This window comes from Calonectris borealis, chromosome 1 (genome assembly GCF_964195595.1).
Source record: "Calonectris borealis chromosome 1, bCalBor7.hap1.2, whole genome shotgun sequence".
In the NCBI taxonomy this organism is placed as follows: domain Eukaryota; kingdom Metazoa; phylum Chordata; class Aves; order Procellariiformes; family Procellariidae; genus Calonectris; species Calonectris borealis.
Window position 1 is genome coordinate 27,933,757 of NC_134312.1, and position 22,434 is coordinate 27,956,190.

Below are 22,434 nucleotides of genomic sequence, written 5' to 3' on the forward strand. Positions count from 1 at the left end.
AATCAAGATACATCCATTCTAAATTTTTCTTATTAAGAAACAAACTCATAGGGCACATACCAAGTCTGACCACAATTTTTCAAGTTACAATTACTCTCAAGAAAACTGTATGTCAGGACTTTATTTGTTTTCAGCTGCAGTGGTGATAAAGGCCAGCTTTAAAAATATCTTCTCCATTGCTCTTTGGCAGCAGAGCACTCAGTAGTGGCTGGATCAGTAACAGCACTGGCTTTAAGGAGGTATGTGTTCTGCTCCCAGAGACAATGCCATCTTGCAAGAGAAAAGGCAAAGAAGAGGCGAAAGGGTGAATCACTTCTCAATTGATTTGTTGTGGATTTAGAAGTCTACCAATTTTGCTGCTCCTACCTTCAGATTCCAGTTGTTTCAGCTGCTGAGAAGTGTGGAGGAAGTATGCCCTTAACACAATAAAGGCTGCTATCACAGGCACTGATGCCAGGAAGATGTAGGGTTGTAATATTGAGACTACTGTTATAGCGCCAATCACAATCAGTATTAACTGCAGAATGAAAGAAAAATACTATTGATATAGTAAACTTGTCATTTTATAGATTAGAGATTGGTGATGAATCTCCTTCCCATGGCAACTACGTATTGTTTCAACAAACATAAAGTGCTAACCTAAGTAGGATTTGCAGCTGAGAACAAACCTCCATGAAAAGATCATGAATACCTGAGACCAGATCCATAACCTGTTGGAATAAGCTGCCACCTTTTCTAATAGATGGAAGAAGTGTTTTCTGTAGTGCAACCAGTATTGCAGGCTTCTAAATTATGAAGCCACACAAAAACAATGGCAACTAGGCACTCACTCTCCAGTTAAAATTGTAAGAATGACACTTGCAATATCTGCAGCCGACTCCCAAACCTAACGGTGCTGTCCTGTCTTGTCTGGACAAGGTGTGTCAGACTGTCAGGACCTGAGTGCCAGGCTCCTGCAGGTTCTGGGCCAAGCAGTTTTTCTGAGGGTCAGAAAAAGTGGGAAGTCGCACACCATCGCTTGCTCAAGGGACTGTAACCCACATATGAAACTAGCACTACTACTCCTCCTGATCAGAAGACAGGAAACAAGTCGTAAGAGGACTAATGAAAAATTAGCAGTTTTAGGAGAAAAAAAGATATTTTAAGGTGACAGATGACTCAAAAGGAACAAAATCATTCCAGAGTTAATCTAGTTAACCCACCAGAGACTATTACCGTTCTCATAAGACCTCATCCTCAGTAGCTCCAGACAGATTTAATTAAAGCAGGCCTTGGTCTTTACTCTAGAAGCATCTTAAGCACTTAGACTGTTTTTGTCTCATACCTAAATCTAATGAAAATCAAGTATATCAGTGTACACAGAATGGCAAAGCTCTGCTTTGTATCAGGGTGTTACCTTTCACACTAAACAACTACTTCAAACTGCAAACTTATCAGCCTAAAGCTACTGCAAACGGACAATTTGGACAAAATGATGAACATCGCATTGAAACATCACTGCAAATGACCAGTCAGCAAAGAGATGGAAAGCAAAACTAATTTCACATTAGGAAGAAAACTGCAGTTGGTGCTTTTGCTACTACATCCACATAAATTCAAGGAAGGATTTAAATTCCCAGTACTCCAAGTCAGAGGTCTTTCATGAACAGGTAAGCATGTTCCAGGTTTCCTACCCTTGGTTTTCATCAGAAATCTGAGCAATGCAATAGCAGCATCAAAGTTTATGAAAAAAAATTACTGTAACAGCTGAACGAGTTAAAGGTTTCTTTCATTGTTTTCCTCCTTTCTCTTAAAAGAATGGTGACACACGTGGGTTATGCTTGTGCAGGCTGTATAGCACTGGTCTGTAGCAATGCAAGAATGGATTTGTGTTTACTCATTATTTCAAACTGCAGAATTTAGTACCTCTTGTATCTCTAATTGTAAAGAAGCGAATGAGGATATTGAGCCAAGTTACACAGCTCTCACATTGCTTAAGATTACATTACATCTAATTCCTGTTTCCATCATTTACTCAAATTTTGCAAAAGCCACCATGAGGCCATATTGTTCTCACTGCTGGTCCAACAGTTATTTCACTAAAAAGTTGAATATGAGAATTTGTGTTATCTCATAAAATCCGAACACAAAGTGTAAAGTCAAACAGAAGATGACACCTTCTCTAAAAAGGCAGTAGCAAAAATCAACACACAAGTCAGCTACATTGGCATATGCTCGGGGAATGGCAGCATAGGGCTCATGCAGCCCGGTTAAGAGCACACTGCTGCGCTGCGATGACCCCAGGTGCTGAGCTTTCAGGCCTGGGACAGAGGCCAGATGAGGAGACACGTTACAGTGCTTCCTCTGTGTCACCAGTTTGGAAAATGCAGCTGGTGGTGGAGACAGCAATTCAGCAAGGGTTCAGGGTTGCGATGACTGCAGCAGCCAATCTGGTTAGCAATGGGGGTTTATCATTTAGGGAAAACCAGTCATGACCATAGGTTCAATGAGTTCACTGTGACCTTTTGAGTGGGACTATATTAAACTCTAGGGATGAGCACGTCACATGAAGGATCTCCAAAAAATTATGACCCCACTGTAAGCACTGGTAGAAGACTGAGATGGATGTTAAAACTAGTGGCAATGCTACTGGCACCATTAGCTGGCTACAATTCATACTCTAGATGTATGCAAGCAGGTCAGATGGCTGTCAGAGGAAACATGATAGTTGCTATCTCTTGTTGATGTAAAGGTTAATACCATTTCTTCTTTTATGGGCAAGTGGGTATATCCCAGTGACCGGAGAGTAACCCTGGCCTCTTTCATCCTGAAGCCTCATTCATCATGGATGAAAAGCCCTGCTCCCTAAAAGGGAAGCTCCCCTGATATGTGTAATACCTATAAAAGTCCTAAGAAAAACTGTCATGACACCCACAGCTGCAACAGGGAAGGAGGCAGTGTTCCTAAACAAGGAGTAATCTACCAGCTCTTTCTCACAGAAGAGGGAATAAGAACCAGCTCTAAAATTTTGCATCAAATTCTTGGGAAAAGCTCAGAAGTCAAAGGACGAACTTATGCAAACATAAACTGAAGGCTAGCAGAGACCAAGTCTCCATCTCTACAGGACTCGGATTTAAGCATCCCAGTACATTTAGAAGCTAACCTTTTCTGTAGATCTCTGCACCTGGGAAGGAATAACCACATTCACTAGTACAGGCTGGAGGCTGACTGAGTGGGAAGCAGCTTTGTAGAGGTGGCCTTGAGGGCCCTGGTGGACCATGAGGCAGCAATATGCCCCTGCAGCAAGGGAGGCCAACAAGGGCAGCATTGTCAAGCATCATCAGATCAAGGAAGGTGATCCTTCCCCTCTCTTCAGCACCAATGAGACTGTATCTAGAGTGGGCTCTCCAGTACAAGAGAGATACAGGCATACTGGAGTGAGACCAGTGAAAGGTCTTGAAGATGGCAAAGGGACTGCAGCATCTCATGTACAAGGACAGGCTGATAAAGCTGGGATTGTTCAGCCTTAAGAGAAGGCTTAGGGGGATCTTATCACTTTGTATAACTGTCTGATGGTATTTATTATATTTATATAAATTATAAATTTGTGTATATATGCAAACAATTTTTATAAATTATATATATGTTTAAAAATTATATTCTATTTATATAAATGCCAATTTTGCTGCGGAGCAAATAAGCCTGAGCCAGATTCTTCTCAGTGGCACCCAGTGGGAAGATAAGAGGCAATGGGCACAAGTTGAAATGCACAAAATTCCATTTAAACATAAGACAAAGCATTCTTATTGTGGGGATGGTCAAACACTGGAACAGATTGCTCAGAGAAGTTGTGGAGTCTCCACCCTTGGAGATATCCAAAATCCAACATGGCCCTGAGCAACCTGCTCTAGCTGACCCTGCTTTGAGCAGAGGGGTTGGAGAGGTCCCTTCCAACTTCAACCATTCTGTGACTTTGCGATAATCAGCACAGAAGGAGAAAGTCATATGTATAACTTCTCTGTATCTTTCAGGGAAATCTGACTTTGTTCATTATCAGACTCTATGGAAGTCTGAAGCTGCCAAACAAGTCTAAATCTATGGAGGATAAGAAGAAATGTCTTATGAAGGGATGACTGGTAAAAAGCATTCAAGACAGCAGGTAGGTTTAATGATCTTCACCACAAGAATTTGGAAAGACAGGGCAGCTTATCATGCATGTCCAGGAGTCTCTGAGCCTCTGCAGTTGAGACTGAGGAGACAGAGGTGAACCTATGGGACATTAGAGTATAGGTTAGCCTCTGAAAGGCATCAGAACAGAAAAGCCAAATCTAGGGATTTTCCTTATACTTGAAAACATGAAAAACTAGTCAGTTTCGTGTAGAGAGTTTGAAACAGAGAGAGAGACTAACATAATTTTGGAATAACATCCCCATGTCAGATTCAAAATATCAGAAACAAAATGGCCACACCAGAAAAGACAGTAGTGAATCCTGATCAAACCAAAGATGACATTAATGATTCAGAGACAGTCTCAATGTCCATGTTTACTCATTCAGCAAATCTTCATGACGCCAGCAGAACATGAAGTAGAGCTCCTTGAACCTCTTAATGTGGAGCTGCACTAGCCTCTCTAAAGTCATGAGCCAAAGTTATCAACTACTAACAAAGTTATAGGGAAAAGGACTCAGTTTTGATCAGACCATCATGTTGGTAGGGATTGTAAAGCACAGCAAACTCACAGATGGAGACAGGCAATCTGTGCAGCACAGTGTTTGGGCTGATTAAGTCAGGCCTGCATATCTCCTAAATAAAGGTAGAGAGGAACAGGAGCGCCGCGGAAGCTTTTGCTTTCATTTTTTAAATGTTCTGGGAACCAGCTCTATCTGAGGAAAAGCTGGCGTTGCAGCATTAGTGGTGGGACACTAATGAGGAGTGCTGGGATCCACACAGAGCCACAAAGTCTCAGAACAGGCAGGAGAAACACTGGAATTGCCTCTATCTCTGTATTTCTTCAATGTTCTCTTCAGTGTGAATGAATTGGAAGGTCATTCAAAACTCAAGATTTTGCAATGCATGGAGTTTCCCAGGAGATATGCTGGAAACAAGCCTTTCCATCCAAAAAATAAAAAGCTTGCAATTCTACAACTCTTAGGGATGTAAAATTCCTCCAAGGAATAGAGTCGTCTAAAGCTCTCCTCCATCACAAATAGTTATGCAGTGCCTGACAGACTCAGCTTAAATCCCAGAGCCTCAGGCAAAGCCATGAAGATGCGAAGGATAAAGGACAAAATTAGGCAGTCAAACTTGTGAAGGGGAAAAAAAAAAAAGAAAAAAAAAGAGCAGAACTGCCCAACTGAGAGTTGAAAGCACATCATCATGGGTCAAAATGCCCAGTAAGGCAGGCCTGGAAGAGTTTCCACAGAAGATAAAAGAACAGAAAAAACAAGAATATAGTCAATAAAAAAGAAGAAGGAAATTAAGGGTGATGCTAGCAAACTGGGAACAGAAGAGGCTAAGGAGGTAAATTCATGAAAATGACTGAATGCAATCAAAGGATAGCATGAAAAAAATATTAATCTTGAGCCAAGATAACTGAAAGAAACTAAGGAACGCCCTTTACACCTTTGAAGTTGAATATGGGCAGCAGCAGGGATACTTGTACTGTAGGGGTCTGCAGGGCAAAAATGTATCTGAGTCTGAGTACTAAAAGTGGTTTGCACAAACAGTGGAAGTACACATATAGGCAAGTACTCAAAAAAGAAGCAATGAAGTTGACTTACAAGATAAGCAGCTATGTAAACAGATATACAGACTGAAAAAAAGGAAGAGGGATTTAATTCCAGTTGTTATTTCTTCTTATTAATATGATTTCTTTTGCATGATGTACTACTGAAACTTTACAGTGCTATAAGACAGCAAAATTTAGAACTTTTATTCTACAAACCTGAATGAAGTCAAATACTGTAAGTGGAAGTAAGTCATCCAGTACTGCCGTATCTTTTGAGAATCTGTTAAGCATACCACCTATGGATTAAGAAAAAAAAAGAAAAAAAAGTCAAACATTTTAACACCTCAAAAATCCTGCATTTATTACTTTAACAAAAAGTACAATTTTATCTGAATACAAAATATTAAGGATAAGCACAAGATTTTTTCTTGTACAAGCAATTCCATTACAGTTTAGTGGAGCTACAGCTTCTTTCCCCAGGGAGGAATTTGGCTCCACAACTTCTGTTTCAGCTCTTGGAATCTCAGAAAAAACCCAGGAAAATGTAATAAAAACAAAGAAACATAACTGAATAGGACAGAAACAAAGGCACAAAGCATAACGTCTGTACCCCTTTTGCTGCAGGTTCTGCTGATACACAGATAATTTGCACATCAGCATTTGTATGACTTTGTACACCAGTTTCTTAGCTTCTGTGCAGAATTACTGTATTAATCACCAGGTAACAAGAGAATTAAGAATGTAATGGGAAAACGAAGGAGAAACCCTATGCTGTATTGTCATTTACCAGTGTCTCCTGTAATCTAGTATGCACCAGTAAGCAGGGTATGGGATAGGAATTTCATGCACAGCGGGAGATGGAACTTGTTGCACCAGTTATATAATGAACTCTGTATCAACTTCAGAGCTAAATTTGAATACGCATACCATTATTCACACTAACTGATGTTTTATGTCATTTTAGTAGGACTACTCATTAAATAAAGCACTATTTATCATCTACACCTCACTCATTGTCACTCACCACATAGCTGACTGTATCTTTCCTACTCCAGTTTCAGACAAAGTCTATTCGTTAGAAGTTATTCTGGTTTTATTGCCTCAAACAGTTAACAGTTAATTTTCTCCAACTTACAAGGTGATACTTCAGAATCAGAACTGACAACTGAAATATGTCACACTTAAAGTGCAATCAAGGTTAATTAAAAGATTCATAAATTACTTTATGTGGCAAACTTTCAACATTCAGCTTGACTGAAAATGTAAATGAAAGCAACAGTATCCTTTAACAGAATGAAAACTGTTTAATTGAAATGAAACCCATACATGACTCAATCAGTTCCCATCTCAGTTACCTGCTTTCCAAGAGTTGAATGTTGACATAGGTGCATGAAGAACTGCGTGCACCATCTTTTGATGAAGAGTTTTAGACACTGTTATAAGCGTATGCACAAGGGGCAAACCTCTGAAGATTCCCATGGCCAGCAGGGTATCTGCCACTCCCACGTAGATATAAATGATGTAGTACTTGCTAGTGTCAGTGACAATCACAGGAGGTTTGTCAGAGGTACTGTTTTCTGACTGTGTTGCATTTGCTTTCAAAGCTGTCCTGTATGATGGAAATTAAAAATAAATGCATTACTAGAAATTGTGGGGGTTTTCTCTTTTATTTTCTCTACTAAAAATAGTACTGCAATGTTCATATGTTTTAAAACTATGTTAATGGTTAGTTATATATATTTCCAATCATTTTTTAAATTGCCCTTTATGTATGAAATATAAATTATGAACTAACCCATGTTCGACTAAGGCAACGTTACTCTGTGTGTGTTCAGGGGTCAAGGCAATAAACGGCTTATTCATCTCCTCAGATACCTTTGGTGATTCAGGCACCTATCAGCATTTGTAGTAATTTCTGAAATTAGTTGCAATTGTGCAATGAAGGGTTTTTACCAAGTTGGAAATTAAGCCATTGGTATATAACTACAACCCCTCCAACAGTTTTCTCCAAACTGATGTGAAAATGTACTGCTTTGGTCATCTCTTGCAAATCTACTGCCAGTTTAATCACTGACAAAACTAGCCTAATCAAGGAAAACGCATCAACTTCTTTTAACCAGAAAAAGTAGTTTAAGTGTTGAAAAAAGTGAATTATTATGGAAGTAAAATGCTTCGGTGTATTATAAAAATCAAAGGACTTAGCGACCTATTGTAAGGGGACATAAACATAAATCCCTCCTCCTCCAGATCAGATCTAAGTCACCTATGTTTTCTATACTCAAACATACAGACTTAGCACTACAGGACTAAAACAAGGATCAAAAGCATTAACCCAGGAAAAGCCATACTGCTGCTCTCATGCTGCTCATACTGTTTTAACCTTCATCTGCCTGACCCTGCAACTTCCAGAAATTTTTCATAGGTGAGCAGAGCAGGGGTCTTACAGAAACTGCTCCCTTAAAATGTTCCTAAGCAAATGTCTCACCTGGCACCTCTGAAAGACAGTGGCAAACCACAGTGTATTCAGAATAATCAAGTCCATGCATCTCTAGAGTGAGCTGACCCAGGAAAAGTCTTGTGTGCGTTGTTACGTGCTCAATAACAAGGCACAAACCATTTGATTGTTAACACTTAAAGAAGTACCAGCTTAAGAAACACGAGGTATTTAGGTCATCCATCTATCAACCATTTTATTGAATATAAGCTCGTGCCTATCCATATAGACTTCTGGTAAAATTTATTAATTATTTATAGCAAAAACCAATATAAAGGAGACCCCAATCCTTCAATAAATGATCACCACTACTTACTTTTTAAGAAACCATAACCCAGCAACAGAAGCAGCTACCTGTGACCAAACAAAACAGAGTCAATTTTTTGTCTTGTCACATTATGTACTTTTTCTTACTTATCTTCTTTCACTGACTTTATAATTGTTTGTAGAGAGAGCATTGTAAGTGAATGGAAGTCAAACTTCCCTGAAGCAAAAACCTTGTCATATCTGCTCCTCTTGCCACAGAAACCATTTAGTGCATCCCACCAGGAAAGCTACATTTAGACTTGTATTACATCAGGCTCTCAAGTGCCTAAATATTCTTTTATTGTTTTTTACCATACTATTAAAAAAGGCTTGCTAATGCATTCATAATGACAAAGAACATTCACTGTATGCTTTAACATATTTTAAGTTTTAAAGATTAATATTTCTTGATGGCCCTAAAAGAGTAAGTCTCTCAATATCTTCAAAGGCAGCTATTCAAATATGAATGTCAAACCTTTAAGATTGTTATTTTTGCATTGTGTTCTTGCTAGCTGATATCTACATTTGATATATCTATTTGTCTGATATTGCTTGGCTGCTAGTTTTACATAATTGTCCAAATAATCTATTTTAATATTTTGAAAATGTGGAATTAAACCCTTTTCATTGTGAGATGCTTCAGTGCTCAACAGAAGCTTCCTCTATAACACATTTTCTTGTCTGTCCAGTGAGACACTGGAGATCTTCATCTAGTCCACCACATTTCAATCTGCCCTTTTTCTGCCTATGATCTTTCTTCTAAGGGTCTAAACATAGTTTCTAGCATCCTCTTCCCATATATTTTTATGTCACTGGTACAGGAATGTATTACGATAATACCTCACCACATAATTAAAGTCTTCTCCTTGAGAACCACTAACTTTTGCAGGTCTTACAGTAAATAAGTCAAGTTTGACCATGATGCCCTGGATTTATGCATTTGTAAGGATCAGCCTTCTTTCACAATAATGTTTTTACATCTCCCAGCAGAATTCTCCTCACAACAAAGGACCATTTTTTTTCAGCTGGGAAGATGAAGGTAGACGATACTGTGACAGAATAACTTCACAAATCCTTTCTACATGTTTCCATTCGTAACTGCTCTTCTTCCAGTTCAGCAACCCTAGTCTCTGGGTATTACATCTAGGAAACACAGTTTTGAGCCACTTAAGTGAGCTACACACACACCCACCCACCGACCCACACCCACACCCACACACCCCCCCTACAAGTTTAGGAAGAATGTACAAATGATGCCCTATTTATGTGATCTGTCTGGACTCACCTTGGGACCTACAATACAAAACAATCCATTCTAAATCTAAAATAGCATCTCTAGCATTTCCACAACAGTTCCATCCAGCTCTGAAGGGTGTCAAAACTCCACTTTCAATTTACTTGTCACTACTCTCTCAGTTCAGCACTTGAATGTTCATCACTAGCCTCTCTTCACTGTCTAAGGTCAGAAGGGTACAAAGTGTTAGCACAGGCCACAGAACCACTTGGCATGGTATTTCATCTCATGCACAGAGATTTGCTAAAGGTTATATAGTCTGTGCTATGACTGAATATCTTCTGGCCCATTAATTTATCAATAGGCTTTTACTTAAGCAACAGTCACACTGGAAAGTTTAACTTAGATAGATACATTCTTTGTCATAAGATTTGTTCTTCAATTAGAAGATGAGGCTTTTGAAGGATTTAAAAGGTTTTAGTCTAACTTAAAAGCAAAAATTTGTAATCAAGATTAGAAATGTACGCTGAATATATGGGGATAAATCTGATATACCTCAAAGTTAAAATTTCCTTTTCCCTACAACTCACATTCAGCTTTGCTGTTGTAGGTTTACATAGCCATTTTCCACTACCATGAAAATAAAACTCACATGATAAGAACAGCCACACATCTAATTACAGTCATGCTTTTGGAGATGGTTTAAAAATTTGGGATCTCAAACTAGATCTAAGCTCCAGGCTTTATTCCTGGTCTAAGCTCCAGGCTTTATTCCTGGTCCAAAAGAACTAATTTAAATCACCTGCAACATAACATTAGCATAAATTCAGGATACCATCGATCGTATCCTTCTCCAGGTTTGATGATACTAGAAGCTTGAATGCCACCACAGAACTGCTAAAAACATTTCACTAACACAATCAGCCAGAAACTAGTCCTATAGTCCTAATGGATTCTTCTCTTCTTTCAGTTCATGTTGAAAAATGCCAAGAGAAATTGGTACCATATTTTATAAGTTGACATATGAATACAGTCTCATTAATCTCCCAGTCTTCTCTCTGAAACATGTTCCTTCCCTCAGAAAAACACTTAATTTAGGATATTAACTGTAAAAGAGGACACTATGAGATTCTGTATATGTGCTAAAAGTCTTTCCTAAATTGGGCAGGCAATTTCTGTTACAAGAAAAATAGTCAGACTTGCATGATTAGGCAGATGTTCTTCAGCACTTTTTCTGACAGCGTTTTCCACGGTACTTGGAAAAAATCTTCTCTGCATGCAGCAGGAACACCTCATCCATCTTTAAATGCCGTCACAGGCATTCAGCTCTCTGCCTTACTCACCACTCTTCTTTCACTAGGAGCAAAGCTACTAACTCATTTTTTAAAGCAATTCTCCAGAATTTATGTATGTGCTCATCAAAAAAAATCTAGTAATTATTGTTGTTAACCCCCTAAAGCTCTACAAAGATATCTTTTAATGGAAAATGGAAGATTATTCACCTGTGAACAAGAGACCTGCATAGGGCAACAATTCTTATTTATGGTACCACGCAGGAGAAAATAACCGATATAATTTGAGAAAGTGGGTCTTCTGCTGCTGTGCACTAATCACTGTCTTTGGTGAGAAATGCTCATCTAAACAGTAGAAAAGTCACTGCAATATCATTTAACACCATTTGCTAATAAGCGATACATGAGCTAATGTCTTGATGTTTTATCCGTTTATCCTTTTATCACAAACAACACAGTTTGAACAAACATCATTTGCAGTAATATGACATCCAGCGCAGATTTTCTTACCTCAACTAAGAAGACAGTCACACACAAAATTAGAACAAAAATCAAGTTTTTGTGGATAGTAACGTATCTAAAATAGGTATTCCATGTGGTAACCGTACCCATGATTTGAGCATCATCAGTAAAGCATTCCTGTCAAAGAATTGATAAGACCATAGTCAGAATGATAATATCTATAGATGAGAATTTCTGACACATGAATGTTGTCATTCTTTCTGCTAACTCATCTTTGATATAACAACACAGTTTAGAGATGATTTGCAATTTTCAGACAACAGTGAAAGAAACAACCAAGATTTGACCAGCACTACTAGAAGCCCAGAAATGATTAATCAATAGCTATTTTCTTTCAATGGAGATTATTATTGTGCTGCTAGAATAAATTTGTAAATACTTTTTTTTCTGAGATCAATAAAGCAAAAGAAAAAATGGGCAGTGCTTCAGCAAATTATGAGTTTAAATATTTCTTGTAGACTTTTTACCACCTAGGAAACTACTTTAGAAAATTTTACTATTCTGTGAAAATCAGCTGTCAGTTTTGAAAACGACAGGAGACCATCATTACCAGTTGATAGTTATTAGAAAAAAGGAATTTTGGTCCAGTTCGTGGTATAAAACTCAACCTTAATTGCATAATTCCCAGCACATCCATAAAAACAGAGTAAAATCCAGCTTACTCCTCTATTCATTATCTGTATCAGAACATAAGAGCTAAGCAGTCTGACACATTTGTAAAATTTGATCAAATTCCAGTTTTAAAAACTGTGCTAGTACTTCAAATGTATTTTATTTTTTCCACGAGCCTTAATGTTTCAAATGTCAATTTTACATAAATGTTTTAAAACAATGTTTTTCCATGTTATGGTTTCAAATCTTGTTTTGGCATAAGTAATCTTAAAGGTACATTAAAGTGCAGGAGATTAAAATTGAAATTCTCTACAGATAGCATTCAAAAACTATAAAAATCAGGCAAAATAAATTTTTGAGGATTTCAATGATTTTGAGATGATATTTGAGTTAAAAAAAATTCACAGATATTCCAAAAAGATATTCCACAGAGAAGAACTGCATTAGGAATTACATAGTCAGGTAGAAAAATATATAAGGAGTATATTGCACTAAACTATCACCATATCAAAAACCAAGATGAATGTAAATCAACACACACCTTCAAATCCTCTTCATTGATTTCATCAGTAATGTCCAAAACACTGTCTCGAGACAAGCGCCTGGTGTAGATATCTATCTCAGAAGACAGGTTTGTCTGAGGCACCATAGACATTTTCCGAAATGTTGTACTTTCCTTTTTGGAAAAGTTTGGTCCATAGTTTACAGGAGTGCCCGTCATCAGGTTTAACACAGATTGCCTCCTCCGACCTTGCAGTATATGGTCAGTGTTTAGCATGTTACTCCGAAGCAGACCTACATCTCCCTGTTCCAAGTCAGGTACCAGCGAGAGCCTCCTTTCTGGTGGGTCGTTGTGGCCATCTTCTATCCCATTGACCTGCATCCCGTTCCTCTGCACTACTGAGAACTTCCTACTTGCATTAAGGGGGTTAATAATTATGGAGTTCTTCCTTTTGTCATTAAAATCTGATGTTTGTTTAAAAGATTGCTTCTTCATTTCATTTCGTGATCCCATGCCTTCTCCTTCAATGGAAAATCGTCGGAGAGTCTCAGTTAAAATCGAATTTCTTCTCTCTGCACTGAACTGATCAAAAGAATCAAATCCCATCAGCTCTGAGCTGAAGTCTGGCCGTTGACCCTGAAGTTCAGAAAATGTTCCATAGAAATAGCAGCTCCCTTCATGTAAAATTAATATTTTGTCAGCAATCTTTAAATGTTCCAGTTTTGAAGTAACCAAGATCCTAGTTTTATTTGCCATCAACTTGCACACACAACTATAAAAGATGAAAGTGTTAAAAATTAGATTTTTTCTTCATGATTAAATGTTGCTTTTATCCCTTTCACTTTCAATCTATTTGCTTTTATCTGCCCCCCTCCCAGTGTGAGCAGTCTTGGGTGCTCCCTCAAACTACAAAGGAAATGGTAAGGCTGAGATGTGTAAAGGGTGAGTACTTTATCGCAGGAACCAAAAAAAGGGGGAAAATTTAATCATTTTCACGTCAATCTGAAAAGCACAGTTCAACATGAAAATGAAATATTTCTTTTCATCTTAGGGTTACTTAGATCTTGTGCTACCAAAGTATTAGCTCAATTTCAAAACTTCAAACTTATGGTGACTGAAAAGCTCACAGATGGCAGTGTGTCCCCTTACTCTTTTGAGCTACACCACCAGGACAAGCCAAAAGTCTCTGTCTTTGGCCAACCTGCTGTCAATCTCTTGGTCAGTGGGCACTTCCAGTCTTTCAGTGATTAGAAAAACAAGACAAAATATAGCTTTTTGTAAAAATTTATACTTACAAAGCAGGTAAGTGTTTTAAAATGCAAGCCTTTCTGGTACACGGACACACCAGATATAAAGCCACGCACTCTAGGAATAATGTATTACAGCAGGCTCAATATGTTGAGATGGAATAGGGAGCAGTAATGCTCACATCTGGCCCAGGCTTGTTCCCAGCACAGTATGCTGTCCTACTGCTAACACAAAAAACTCAGTCACAAGAATCCCTAAAAATAAACATCCCCAAAAGGTATAATTTTGACCACTTCAGTATTTTTGTACTGTTATTAAATTTCTGTTCTTGGTTTTACTTCATGCTGGTTGGTGGGATTCTTAAATACAATCTATCAAATCATACACTACCTTTCAAATATCTCTTTTTCTGTAAAAATGTCTAAATGTCCAAAAGGAGAATCCAGGAGATACAAATCAGCATCTTTGTACACTGCTCTGAATAGAGAAAATGGAAATGACATTAACTTTCACAAGTCTTATACCTTTACATAAATATAATTTTAAAAGAATGTCTTTACAGTTTTGTCTCAAAAAACTGCAATTGATAGACTTTTTCTACAGCATCAATATGGAGCTCGAGTTCAATGTTAAATGTGCTTATAAGACACCTTTCAATAAAGCCTTTCCTTGCTGCAGACTACATTACAAACTAACTCAGTTTTCCATTGATTTCTGTGCAAAGGAAGCTATACAGCTGCCTTTTACACAGGTTACTCTAAAGATCTTTTTATGGCCTGAATCTGACAGTCCCCATCCGGTGTACAATGACCATTTAAATGGGAATTTAGTACCTACTGTAATGTCTATTGGTGCCTGAGGGAATATTACATATATGTAAATAATTGTGTGAAAAGACTTAGGTCTCAGTACTTAGTTTTAAAAGTACTTGGAAATAACTGGTGAGCAAAGACAAGTGTATTAGTGAGCCTCAATCTTGCAAACATTATTTGAAACGGGACTGTACGATATTTCGAGTTCAGGACATGAAAAACTATTTGTAGCATTAGGACCTTAAGCTGTATGTGCCTGGACATGGCTCACTGAGACCTAGACCTGTGGTTGAGAGGAGTTTTTTTAAAATCAATTTCAATAGAAGTTCAAAAAGGCCCCTTGCCTTCCTCTGTGAGTAAGAAAATCATGATGTGATATGAATCAGGGTATAATTAGTAAAGAAAATTTGGACAGCTGCATTTCGGTACTTTTTAAAGTCCTCTAAAAATGAGTTTTAAAATCATTATGTTAAATAATGTGAAAATATTTAACCACCAGGAGAAAAAGCCCTCAATAGTAGTATTATGTTAATAAGCCAAGCAACTTTATTGAAAAATCCTCTGTCACGATGGATTTCACTAACCATACATTATGATGTAGTGGCTGCACAACAACAAAAAGTTCATACTGTTCTTGGCACTTTCAGCAGCAAAAAGTTTGCAGGTTTTTTACTGGAATAATGGTAGCATTCAAATTATTGCTTTAATTTGTATGTTGGACTGAGTAGCTATACATGACTGGCTTTAGGGTACTGGGCCAGTGAGCTAGCTCAAACCCAGGGCATGCACTGGTTTTTTCCCTTTTTCCCTTTCTTTCCCCCAGTTGTAGCTGCAGGCACTGGCAGTGCTCTGTAAGAAAGAGGGACTCAGGCAATCTCCATCTGCTTCTCATGATGGCTGGCTGATGGCACTTCCAGCAGGGATTCTCTTTTCACATGACTTTGCACGGAGTACACCAGACACATGTATGCAGCCGGTTCAAGCAAATAACGACCAGCTTATCGCCAGGGCAGAGGGTACAACCCGGGGCTGTAATCCTGAATTTTCTCCTCTAGCTTTCTCAGAGCTTCATCTACAACCCACACCTCAACACCTGCACATCTTGCTGTATGCTGAGCTTAGACTGGAGCCCAAACAAAATGTAAAGCAGATACAGCCACTGTCTTTGGGACATTTAATTGTTTTAAAATAATAACTATATAGCCGACAATAAATATATCAGTTCTGTGACCCTCCAGTGAATGAGCTGTGACCATCTGAAAAGTGACAGACATGATTTTTCAAAGAATCTGGGAAATACTTCACGTAAATGTTGCATTTTAAATGAAAATCTAAGTGGGTTTTGTTGGTTGGGGTTTTTTTGCTCTGAAAGCTTTGCCTGCTCCTCCCCTCCTCTCTTATCTTACCGCATAAAACAGAACCATCTATATACCTCTTCCCTCTCACAAATCCACTAGAAAGATCCACACTGAAAGCATCGCTATTTTAAGGAACCCATCTTTCAGCCTCACACAGACATGCACATCTTTCATGGGATGCCAGTGTGGATCACCATAATGTGATTTTACTTCTACCCAGCGTTTCTGAGCATGGGAACCAGCACAATTTGCCCGTGGCACAGAAATAAATGAGACCATTTACACATCAGAGCTATCATTACTGGATTTCTGATGATAGCTAAGTGATTCCGCTGAAACACATATCTAATTTATAAGACAAACACCTATGTTATTGTTCTGTAGACCTTCAAAATTACTTACTAACATTGGAAGGTCAAACAGACAAGGCCAGACCATTATTCATAGGTACTGACTAGCCATTGCTTTCCACTTTCTCTTTTTACAACAGAAAAAGACCAAAACTATTAGCAACGTTTATTGAAACATAGCATTTTTTTCATTTTTGTAACCCGCAGACAGGGAGTATGTCATTAATCAATATATAAACTGCTTTGGAGAAGTGTCATAGCAGGGAAAGATCCTGGAATATTTCTTATTTGTGTCTTTGTATGGGTTTCTTTGGTACTTAGAAAGCCACACTTAAAGATCTGAACCTCCAAATGGCATCCTGCATCAGGGAGGGAAAGATTCATCTTCAGCTAAGCCATAGCATGCATCTGACATCAAAGTTCAATAAATAAATATGCAAGTGTATCACAAACACAATTGCATAGCAAAACTCAGATTTCTGATAGTAAAATGAAATTCCTGATATACCTGGAGGATATTTATTTAGCAGGGCTTGGTCCACATGTATTTAAGTGCTTAGTCATAATACTTTTCCTTATACATGAAACAATACACTACTTAGAGAGCAAAATACTCACCTTGCTAGTGAGATTCGTGCTCGCTGGCCTCCGCTCAGAATGATTCCACCGTCGCCCAGCACTGTACAATCTTTGTCTGGGAACTTGGAAATGTCCTGTTAACAATTTTTTTTTAAGAATCAGACATGTATTTTCCATATCCAAGAAACTCAAGCTACAGACTGGATGGACGCACAGTGTACAACAGTGTACAGACAAGTTAGACAGTAGTTGTAAAAAAAAAAAAAAAAGTCCCACAGAGGTTTATTTCTTTCATTTGTTTATGTAATTAGAAATGGTGATAAAAGAAGACGTGTCATTCTATCACAGAGAGCAATCAGAGCTTCAAGGTCTCAAGAACAAATATTTGTTTTAATTGCTAGATCTCCATAAAAGCAAGGAATGTACCTTCATACAATATCAATCCAAGACATTAACCATTTGAGTTTTCTGTCAAATAACCATGATAAATGCACTTGCCACTGAAGTTAGGGAGAGCAAGAAGCAAACCCTGGATCTGAGCTCTTCAAAACCCAAAGAAATTTATACTTCAAGCAGGTTCATTAAAAAAAGCTTGCACAAAATTCCTAGCCGGGAATGCCAGGAATGCTCAAGGTTTGCAAAAGGTTTGGGAGCCAATCTCCACTGCTTGGGCCGTAAGTTATACTTACAACTCATGACTATGCTAAAAATGAATCTTTAGCCAGTGATAAAAATAGAAAATACCATTTTACTCTCATGTGAGACACAGAAAGGAGAAAAGGACATCCTCGTGCCCCTCTGGCAGAGGTGGCCAGAAATTTTCTTGAGAGGAGTATTTAGCACCGAAACTGAGGATCCATGCAAACACCAATAATTCATTGAAGTGGAGACATGGAGAACGGCTTTTGTGCCTGAAGCTGTCTAGTTTTTCTACTTTTACAGTTGCTCTAACAAAAAACTTTAATTCTGCCTTCAAGCCTTACCTGGCCTACGTCCTTAAGCCAAAACAGTGACACCACTGTCACTGTGGTGGTGACAGTTTCAGAGGACTTTTCCCAGAAACACGGGCTGGATGACCTCCCTCTGCCCCAGGGCGCCTAGGTTTCCAGCAGGTACGACTCCAGGGCAGTTTGCCATGCCCCGAGCTGGAAGCCCCGAGTGTCCCAGAAGCTCCCAGTGCCTGCGCTTCCCGCTCGGCAGCACCGGACTGCCGCTCTCGCTGCCTGTGCACGTGCTCCCGCTCCCAAGGCAGGGATCTCCCGCAGCCAAGGAAGCTGACCGAGGCATCTGATACCAGACAAAATTGGCACGAGTGTTCTCATGCTTTACAAAGATTTTCCTTTTAGTGCAGCTTCTGGGGGGAAAAAATGGCATGCAATATCCCTCAGAAAGTGAGCTTCTGGGAGCAGGCTTTAGGCAGCGCCTTGGAAGAGGTGGCCTGTTTTGGGGTCCCCTGGGCAGCCGAGGGGCACGCAGGAACTCAGCTGTCTGCATGCACTCTGCAGCACCCACAGAAATCCTGCAGCTTCTGGGAAAAAGACTGGAAGAAGCACTTCCAGGGCAATACGACCTGGGATTCTAAGTTGAGCTGCTCTCTAGAAGTTCGCATTTCATACAAAGTCAGATATAATGCAATTTTAGTCACCCCTGCTGTGATTTTGACGGCTACTCACTCTCAGTTGGGCAGCCTTTTGGCATTCCAAGCCTCTGAGGTTTTGCAGAATAAATAAATAAATAAAAATCCTTCGAGAGAAATGTTTCCTCCTTCCTCCCCTGTAAATTGGCCTGACCTCAGGAAAAGAGTGAACAATGCCGTTCAGCCCTGGATCAGTGACAGATGAAAGGTCCAGCCACTCAAGGACTAGAAATTGACTGCCTGGTCTGTCAGGAAATGGGAGATTCTCCCAACTCTTTAATTTAATAATAGCGTTTACTTCCTGACTTAGAGGATTCTGACCTTAAAATCAAGATGCTCTTATGTATGGAAAAGCTATTGCAGGTGATTTTTAAATTCTTCTCATGTTAACTAGTTATTTCCCTCTTGCAAAAGGAGAGCCACACAAGCAAATCCCTGGCACTAATGTAACAGCTCAGGTATTTGCAGAAAGAGGGATGTGAAAAATAATGCCAGCAACATATTTAAAGGAAGACTTTCTGAATGTCACAAAATCGTCTTCCTATAGGTCATGAAGTATTTTCAAAAAATATGTGAAATTCTGGCATAAAAGCTTTTCCGGCATTTATTTGAGACGACCTGTTCACATCACTTGTGGTTTCACTATGCATCTGGGAGTCATGTTATTCATCTGTAACTTTGACATTTACCCAATATCTTCACCTGAACATTGGGATTTGCATGGTTAAGCATCTAGATATCTAAGCTGATTTCAACTGTTTCCCATTTCTACCAGTACTGCTGCCTGTAATGGTACTGGTGCCATTGCTGTCTCCTGATTCTACTTCGTCTTCGAAAAAAGCCCAGGTAAAGAACTGAGCCCAGTGTGTCTTCCCTTCCAAACAGGGTAAAATCCTAGCCCTACTGAAATTAATTCCAGGGCTCCCATTGTTTTAAATGGTGGTGAGATTTCATCAGATATATTTCTTTGCAGGTGTGTCAACATGGAATTTTAATCAGACTTTTAATGAGTTCCCCTTCTGCTCTCTTCTACCCTTCACCTCAGGATAATATATGGCATGGAACAGACAAAGAACTTTTCAGGCTGTAAATATAATAATTTAAAAATGTTTAGTAATTTCTTTCAAAGGCGTAAACAGAGTGATGAAGTCCAATAGACACACAATGCTATTTGTTGGAACATGCATTACCTATTGTAAAAAAGTACATAGGGCTGGTCCAAATACATCCTTGCTGTCATTTTATGCAGGAAGTGAAATCAAGCCAGGGACAAACCTAATGTAATGATGCTGAACAGCACAAACCCCAGCATATTAATGAAGTAGCTACTGGATTTTCTTTAACATATCTATTTCTAAATGCTTAAATTAAGAAACCTATTGGTAACTACTCAGAGAAGAAACCCCCCACAGTTCCCACAGACATTCATTACTTTTGTGGGTGCTTCTAATATCAGGAGCTAACAAACCTTGAGTTGCACACCCAAGGAGAAGGCAGCCCTTTTAATATCTGTTTGCATTTTTAACAGTGTAAATGTCATATTCATCTACCTCAGCAGCAAAGGGATGACCCTCATAATACCTTTGGGCTTGGTATGGAAGAATATAGCTGAAATATAGTTTAATGTAATATCTCTTTTCAGGGTGAGTAGGAAATATGGTCTCGTTAAAAATAAGGAAATCTCAGAATGGACTCCACAGTCCAAGTCTTTTCTGTAGAGATTGTTTGTTATCAAAATTATTTGATAAATCATTAGCAACAATTAAGATAATAAAGCATGACAGAAAATACCTAAGAACCATGCCTTTCAGCAAATAGTTGCTTTATATATCCAAGTATATCAAAGTATATCAAAGTTGCTTTATATATCCAAGTTTGAGTGTATATATATACTCATAAATATATACATATATACACTCAAACTACTCAAGCAGTTCTAATGATAGAACATATGTATTTATATGTATTTTACTTATTGGGCCCCTCTTTCTTCCTTAAATATATCCTTAATGATGTGGCTTTCAATCTTCCCTCTTCTGCCTCCCCTCCAAAAAGACAAAACAGTCGTGAAACTGATGGAACAGAGCAGTGGTCTCGACTCTCTCCATTTCATCTTCAGTAACCCTTTCCTCTACTTCAGTACCTTTTTTTCTACAGTCCCAGTTTCTTTACCATCTCTATCCCCTTCCCTTTCTTCATTGCCATTATGAAGAATGGCATGTTTATTTTCACAGTTCCCAGAAAATCCCCCCATTCAGATTGCTACCTCCTTTTCACCTACCAAAGTACTCCCTTTTTCGCCGCCTTCTTTATCTCTGTGTTGTAGAGAAGCTGCCTCTGAATACATTTTGCAATTCCCTTTCTGTAGTATGGACTATTTGCAATAAATTAGAAGAAAAATACTTTATTGTAAGCTGACTATAAGTTAAGCGGAAGCAGCACCAAGGGTTTCAAGCAGGAGCTGCAATACTGTTCCACCGTACTTGATAATTTTTCTCTTTAGTTGTAAGAGGAAAATTTACTGTTACCTGCTTTCTCACAAATATGATTATTTCTGTACTTCCAAGAAATCATAGTCAATTTTAATATACCAACGAGGTAGAAATGGAACTGAAACAAACCTCCAGATTTGAATTCAGTGATTACTAAAAATCTTCAGATAATTAATTTGAAATGTCATTTTGCAAAAAGCTTTCAATTTGTCCTGATTTTCAGAAAATAAATGATCTTGAAAGAAAGACAGATACGAACTAAACTGCAAAATTTGAAGTTTTAAAGTTTTGAAATCAAGTCTTGTGTTTCAGACTTATACCTACTAGTGAACATTTCTGTTAATTTTTAAAAGATGAAGAATTTTTGGTAATTTTTTATACCTTGGCTTTTGGGTAACCAGCTTGAACATACTCAAGTTCTCATTTTCCTGGGCCAGAAGCCAGAAAACCAGATCTTTTTAAAGTATTTCAAATCAGAAATTACTTTTCAAAATTTTATTTTATTTAGGTAACTCTCCTCTCTCCGATTCCTGAAGCCGAAGCTTTTGTTAGATTTCAGCTGAACCATTTATGAAGGATTCACGATCCAAAAGCATAAGCTTTGTTTTCGTAAGAGTTTGTGACCTTGAGCAGAGCGTCAGGCTCACCCAAAACTCACGAATGCTGGCAAAACTCGCTTTCTCCATGATGAAACGTTCCCGTGGAACAGATTTTTGAAACATGAAGTAGTCGGTATGCTGCGTGTGGGTAGGTTAAACGCAGGGTAAGGGAATTAAATACGATTCTAGAAGTGACACAGAAGATAGGACAACGTCCAAGGTAATCAGTCCAGAGCCCTGTGCCTAAGACAGGGAAAGGGGTGGGGAGACCTGTCTTGACTGAAACAGGTTTTTAACTAAACGATATCAACACAGAACATTGCGGAGCGGCTCTGTTAAACATATTTACTTGATCGGTGATGAACTTCTTGAAGTCAGTGCATTTGGGAGTTTGAGTCTATTTTTTTCTCTAATCGAGATGCTCCCTTGCTATAAAGAAACTGTGCCAGCCTATTTATTTCCAGTTCTCCCAGGAACTCACTGTGTCAGCAACTTCACAGCTGACCTGCCCATGATTTTGGGCCACAGACAAGAATTTCAGTTAGAGGAGTCTGCTCATGCCAGTGGATCATACCAGTGCAAGGTGGAAAAAGTATAAAGGTAGCCAGCTTTTGGGTCCACGTGTCTGAGATGCAATAGTTGTAGTGGGAGATTTGACATATTATGTGGACTTTCTGCCTGCAAGAGGCAT

General features: G+C 38.6%; 1 protein-coding gene across 1 annotated transcript in view; it reads right to left on the bottom strand.

Annotated features, from left to right (window-relative positions):
* The window catches only part of CFTR (CF transmembrane conductance regulator), a 93,297-nt gene that overhangs the window by 29,472 nt on the left and 41,391 nt on the right, over window positions 1-22,434 (bottom strand). Inside the window, exons 12-19 of the mRNA XM_075147224.1 lie at window positions 17,056-17,150; window positions 14,308-14,394; window positions 12,709-13,441; window positions 11,544-11,672; window positions 8,518-8,555; window positions 7,063-7,316; window positions 5,924-6,003; window positions 367-517 (exon numbers count right to left, since the gene is read on the bottom strand). Coding sequence (XP_075003325.1) covers window positions 367-517; window positions 5,924-6,003; window positions 7,063-7,316; window positions 8,518-8,555; window positions 11,544-11,672; window positions 12,709-13,441; window positions 14,308-14,394; window positions 17,056-17,150 — 1,567 coding nt within the window. The remainder of the gene's footprint in view (window positions 1-366; window positions 518-5,923; window positions 6,004-7,062; window positions 7,317-8,517; window positions 8,556-11,543; window positions 11,673-12,708; window positions 13,442-14,307; window positions 14,395-17,055; window positions 17,151-22,434) is intronic.